General features: G+C 40.0%; 1 protein-coding gene across 1 annotated transcript in view; it reads right to left on the minus strand.

Moving 5' to 3' along the window:
* Nucleotides 1-2,900: 2,900 nt before the first annotated feature.
* Nucleotides 2,901-6,411, minus strand: part of LOC106011291 — a gene marked incomplete in the record, with an annotated part of 7,821 nt that continues 4,310 nt past the window's right edge. The window contains 1 exon segment of the mRNA XM_035968809.1: nucleotides 2,901-5,604. Coding sequence (XP_035824702.1) covers nucleotides 4,947-5,604 — 658 coding nt within the window.

Below are 6,411 nucleotides of genomic sequence, written 5' to 3' on the forward strand. Positions count from 1 at the left end.
ATAACAAATACACACTTACAATCACACACACACAGACACACACACACACACACATACACACACAAACACATAAATGCTTATGATGTATATCATTTTAAGAAAAAAACACCGCACTCAAGTTACCGCCTCTTAAATGACCTAATTCGTGTCGATGGCGGCGTAAAACAATCACAATGAAAATTTGTAAATTACAAAAGCACAGAACAACAAGTTGTTTTAACACAATAAGACTTACATAGATGTTATTATGCCCACTCCCCCAACCCCCAACCCAACTCCCCTTTTTTCACACATCACACCCTTACCCATCCCCTCTTGCAGCTGGTCACTCCCCTTCTAGAGCAGCTGTCCCAGTTGTCCTGGCCTCATGTGCTGTGGTCAGCTATGCACGCCCCTGGCCTTCTCAAGACTCCCCGAGTACCGTCTCAGAACAGAGAGAGTATACTGCGGTACAATGCCGAGCTGCGTCAGTTGCTCATCGTGTGGGGAATCCCCGTTTTTGACAGGTACTTTTGTACTCATGCACAATGTAATTAGTTAATTATGTCGTTCTTCCTACAGTTCAGAAAAAAACCCGTTTGTATCAACAGAGGAATTAGTTCTCTCTCTCTCTCTCTCTCTCTCTCTCTCTCTTCTTCTCTCTCTCTTTCTCTTTCTCTGTCTGTCTGTCTGTCTGCTTGTCTATCTGTCTGTCTCCACCCCCCCTCCCATCTGTCGCCTGTCGCTGTCTTTTTTGTTCATTAAAATAAAATGAATTCTAATATGTAAACACACGTATGTACATAGACGAAAACATCAATATCCATTGTTCACTTCTTTCGTCATAAGACTCCATGTGTAAATGTGTCTAATATTCTTTACCGACGCCATAAAATCGGCCACTAAAATATACTGCGCCATCCCATCCCTCCCTGCCCCTCAAATTTCACCACAATTTTGAAATTTTCTTGAGCAAAAAAAAGAAAAAAAAAGAAGCAATATTGATCGCAATCAGGAGTCACCAACAAACAACATACAACGGGTGGGATGGGGAGGGAAGGGGTCAGGGGTGAACTGATATAGTATACTGGACTAAACAAACTTACTAAGGCGGTTATTGTGAAGTGGGGGACGCACGAGTTTATTTTTCATGTTTTTTTCTTTCTTTCGTACCTTTTTAAAAATTTAATCGTTCACTTTCTGTCCTGCAGCTTTAACCTTACTGACGGCACGATGAGTTTTGACGGGGCTCACTATGGCAAAGGAGTCAATGACGTGAAAGCTCAGATTTTCTTGAACTACTTGCTGGAGCAGAAAGGAAAACAACGGAAAGAATACATTTTCTGAATATAAAGAGACTTTGCTCAAAGTTAAAAAACGAAAAACTAAAACTAAAGTTAACTTTAGAAGACCGCTAATCGGAATGTACCACATTAGGGATTCCCACTATCCGAGAGAAGGCATTTGGTTTGCGTGACGTTGCACGGAAGACGATTTCAACAATATTAAGAATGGAGAATGTATGTGCGTGTGTGTGTGTGTGTGTGGGGGTAAATTGGAAAAAAAAGAAAGAAAAAAAAATCGAAACGTATTTATTGTAACAAAGTTGTTCTCCAATACGGAAGTTTGGTCCTTGTTGTCCTGTTAATAATCATTATAGATCTCCAATGCACAGGTCTAAACACGTGACAGAACTATATTTTGGAAATCCAACATGAAATGAGAGTTTGTTATGATTTTTATGATGTTAAGATTTTTAAGGATTGCTGAAAGCTTAATTGCTATCGTGTTATGCTCTGGTGCCGATAGACCTGGTTCAAATCCTCAAAATGGCATTCTCGAACTTCGTAATGTCGTCCAGTGTCAACCGTATTTTCATATTGCCAATTAAGAAATGAACACAAACATGTACATTGTATCATAATGTTACGAATGCTTCTTGTATCATAATACAATGTACAGTATATTTAAATATTTCATTCAACGACTTGGCATTCTTACCTTCTTTTCTGCAGACGTGGCCCTTTTGCCAAAACCATGCCTCTGTCTTTTGTTGGCAACACATTTTGACTTATTCCGAAAACATCGAAATAATATAATGGACAGCATAATACAGAATTGATAAAACATAATAAATAACGTACAATATCGGGGACGAAGATACCTAACACACAATAAAAAGAAGGACGAAGAGCAATAAATGAATAACTAATAGTGGTGCTGACAACACATTAGTTATGAAAAAAGCAATGGAGTTGAGCCCATAAGAATGGTATTATAATCAATTCAATATTGAACCTAATACCCAGTGCCCAATGGCACAATCAGCTCTGTTGGGTTCAGTTTGGTAGGCGGGGCTAGCCAGACTGAAGGCGAAAAGTGACCATCATGGCACAAACCGAGCGAATCCGACGGTGACTCTAAAAAACAAACACGTTTGTTTTCAAGGCCGAGAGTCGGGCGATCGGTTTGTATTAGAGAACTAATCCCCCAGTGGGCACTGGGCATGAAACACAGCTTTGCTTTTGCTCGAGTGGGGGGGGGGGTCTATTACATGTATTTTGTTAGACTTAACTAGACCCTCGATAGACAAAGAAGTAGAAGGCAAAATGAGTATTGACGAAAGATGCGACGGCTTCGTAAGACTGTCGAAAATGAGTGGCACCCTGGTGAAATTTTAATTAATTTAAAAAAAAATGTACAGTAGGTGTTTTACGCCTTCATCAACACAATAGTTATCTTAGATAACAGAGGCGGCGTCTTCCGTCCCTGCTTGTCTGGGCTAACTTAGACTGAGAGGAATACCACATCACATCACAAAAACAGAACAAAAAACGAAAAAAACAACAACAACAAAATCAACAACCACAAAATCAACAACAGACGAGTAAGGAACAATGAAACGAGGAACAATGTAATGCCACGTAGATATTTGTAGACATATAATGTGAGGAACAGTTTAATGAACAAGCAATGGGATGAACGCTATAATATTGAATACATCGGAGAACCTTTACCACCATGATGTTGTTTGTAAAAGCTGACGATTTGATTGTCAAGTACACATTGCATCGTTTTCCGTCTAAAAAAGACCAGGTGTAGTTAAAATTCCAATTTTGACAAATAATAATTAATTGTGTTGAAGTTCGTTAATTTTCATGTCTGGAAAATAAATTGCTGGAAAGGGTGAAAATGAGGGTGAGAAACGAAGTCACGAAACAGGCCATTTCTGGTTTTTACTTTTTGTAATTCACTGTTGTAATTCATAGTTAATTCATGACCCATTTCTTCCCCGGACACATCTTTTAAAATATAAAGAAGAATAGAACATAGCAGAATGAAATGCTTACTCCCCGCCCTTCATGAAGACTTACCAAAGCCCATCAGCTCACTGATCAGGGACGTAGGAACGATTTTTGTGAATATTACAGAAGGTGAGACAATAATAATCTTCCTCGAGATTGAGATGACCTTTCTCTTTATTAGAGCATATCATTATTATGAATTATATGACAGTAAGTAAAACAACAACTCTTTACAAGGTAATGGTAATTATATAAGACAATAAAACTGTCTCTTGTTAGATAACACCGCACACAAATCTTAAATATTTTTCAGCACATTAAGTATTATTGGTACCATTAGGCGTTGATGTCTATTTTTCTATCATTTGTCCTTTTCTTTTTTTTCCCCATCTGTCTTGGTTTTAAAGTTTACACGTCTCAGTTCTCCTCCTTTTTTCATTGCGTCACGGTTAAGGGGGTATTACACGTTCATTAAAATAAAAAACACATGTCCGTTCTCTTGTGATAAGAAAATAATTCATGGTATAATCTGAGCAAAAATGCCTTATTTTTATCGACAAAATCCAGCAAGAAATAGAATCATCCATGGAACCCTTTGTTGATTTGGTACACTGGTTCCGAATTTGATATTAGTTTTACGATTGGGCGTAGTTTTCAATAAGCCGTTTATGAACGAAAATTTAATCGTCGGCGGCCGCAGCGCCCTGCCTTGCCAGCCTGACGGTCTACTACGCCAGCGGATGTTTTTGAGTTTGATAGTTTTGTTTTGTTTTGGGTTGTTTTCTTTTGGTCCCGTGCCCTGATTTTGGTGCCTATATTTGTAAGTTACGTAAATTGTGACAACATGGTACAAAATGGTGTTCTTAAATAAAAACAATAAAAGGGGAATTATTTGGTCTGTTTTGATGGTGATGATGATGATGATGATGATGATGATGATGATGATGATGATGATGATGATGAATATGATGATGAAAGTTTTATAACCCCCAGCTTTTGTATTCCCCCACCTTCTCAGTGTTTATGTCTCCTGTTATTGATGGTACAACAGTATATTTGCACTCTGTTCCACTGTATAATTTCGAATTAAGAATGTGACATAAATCTTTCATTTCACTTGTAATTTGGTAACAGGGTCGTTGATCATAAGAGTTCGAACATATACTTAGCCTTTTCAACCCTTGCAAACAACGTCCACGTCAAAGTGTATGCGTATGAGCATTAGAAACAGTATGCGTCCTTAATTAACACATGTTGCAGAGATCTGCACCTTAGAGCAAGCGGGGAAACAGGTAAGACTGGCCGGTGCACGTTGTCAAAACTGGCCCCTGATTTTTTCAACAAGCCTGATTTTGCTCAGCGCCGCATATCGTTTGCTTTAGTTCGTTCCCAGTGAAATACAATCCTGACCTCAATTTGCAATATGGTCGACTTTTGATAAGCTGCTGCAAACGGACTGATCCGAATGTGATGCAGATAAAGTAACACTTCTGATTTTGGACCAACAGGATCAGTTGGATTATCCAAAAATTTCAGCATTCTAGGGAAGCAATCCAGAATTGTCGCCATTATTCCACGGTGGAAATTACATGAGTGTACTCTGGCTAAAACTTTGATTGATGATGCAATAATTTGAGTTGGAGACCAGACAGAAATTCTTCTTCAGTAATCCTCTTGCTCGTCCACTTTGTCTAACAAAACAGCGTCCTGCGGCAGTGTAAAGTTGTTCTTCAAATGCGTCTGAAGCTTGTCCATGCTGTTTTTGAACTTGGAGTCCGCCTCGAGAACAGAGTCAAAGATGTGGTTCTGTTCTATTGAGAGCCACACCGACTCCTCGTCGGCCGACTGTCTCACAAACGGACGGTTGAACTCTGGGTTGAGAAACGTCCCAGCGTACGGCGTGGGCTGGTAATGTGTCCACGGTTCTTGAGCGTGAGGCGGAGACAGCACCAGTTGTTTTGTTCTAGGTGAGTGGTAGTGCGTCCTGGCGTTCTCATCATCCTGAAAACGCACTGTATGTTTACCAGTATTATCGTTATAACTGTTGCTTGAGGGAATTCCCCGTCCAGTGTACATGGCCTGTGACGTACTAGGCAAGGCGTAGTGCTCTGGAAGGTCTCTCGCGGGGGACAGAGGCCTCACTGTGTTGGGGTCGTCTCCTCGCTGTAGCGCCAACTTCCTGGCCACGTTCTCGCGGTTTCTGTCCACACAGCAGGCACAGTTCAGACCGCCGCCCCCTGCCCCGCCCCCGTACAGCACTGGGGCCACCTGGCCGTACCTGGCGTAGTGAAGGTAGTCCGCCACCACTTGGTCCACGGCTCTGTGCAGAAAGGGAAAGGTGGAAAATTCAGCGAAGCCTACTACCTGTGATCCTGCAACTTGAGCAGATAATAAAAGGTAAAGAACTCAGTGTAGACTACAACATTTACCTGTTTAAGCAGATAGTAAAAGGTAAAGACTTCAATTTAGCCTATTACAGTCCTCCACTTGCAGCCTACTGCATCATTTATCCATTAAAGGCCTACTACATTTGTCCATTTGAGCAGACAGAAAAGGTAAAAGTAAATGATTCAAAGTAGTCTACATGTACTACATCTATCCATCTGTAACGTTCTATATTTATCCATTTGGGCATTTATGGAGAAATCCAAAGTAGTCTTCTACAATCATCTTCTAGATCTAAGTAAATACGGAAAGGTAACGCATTCTAATCAAAGAAACGACGATATGCTTCCATTTGACAGATATGAAAAGGTAAAGAATGCAAAGTGCAGGTTGTTTAAAAATAAAGAGGACCTGCTTAAAGTAGGGCAATAACTCGATCATCTCTGCACCAATATCAACAAAACTTCGAACAAACAAAACTCAACCACGAAGACATCAAGTGAGTCTGTAAATATGAAGAAAAGCAATTGAAGTAGTACTTATTTATCGATTACCAACAAATACAAGTTTTGCTAGTTACGTATTGGTGAACGAATTCATTTCACGGAAGCACACTCATCAAACATCAATGTACAGAAATCTGATCAAATAGGTAATAATCAGGGACAAAAAACTAATGTTGTATATTACAAATATTACTGAAATCCAGTAGTGTTGCACATTCATACCTCTGCCCCCCCCC

The sequence above is a fragment of the Aplysia californica genome, unplaced genomic scaffold (genome assembly GCF_000002075.1).
Source record: "Aplysia californica isolate F4 #8 unplaced genomic scaffold, AplCal3.0 scaffold00085, whole genome shotgun sequence".
NCBI lineage: Eukaryota > Metazoa > Mollusca > Gastropoda > Aplysiida > Aplysiidae > Aplysia > Aplysia californica.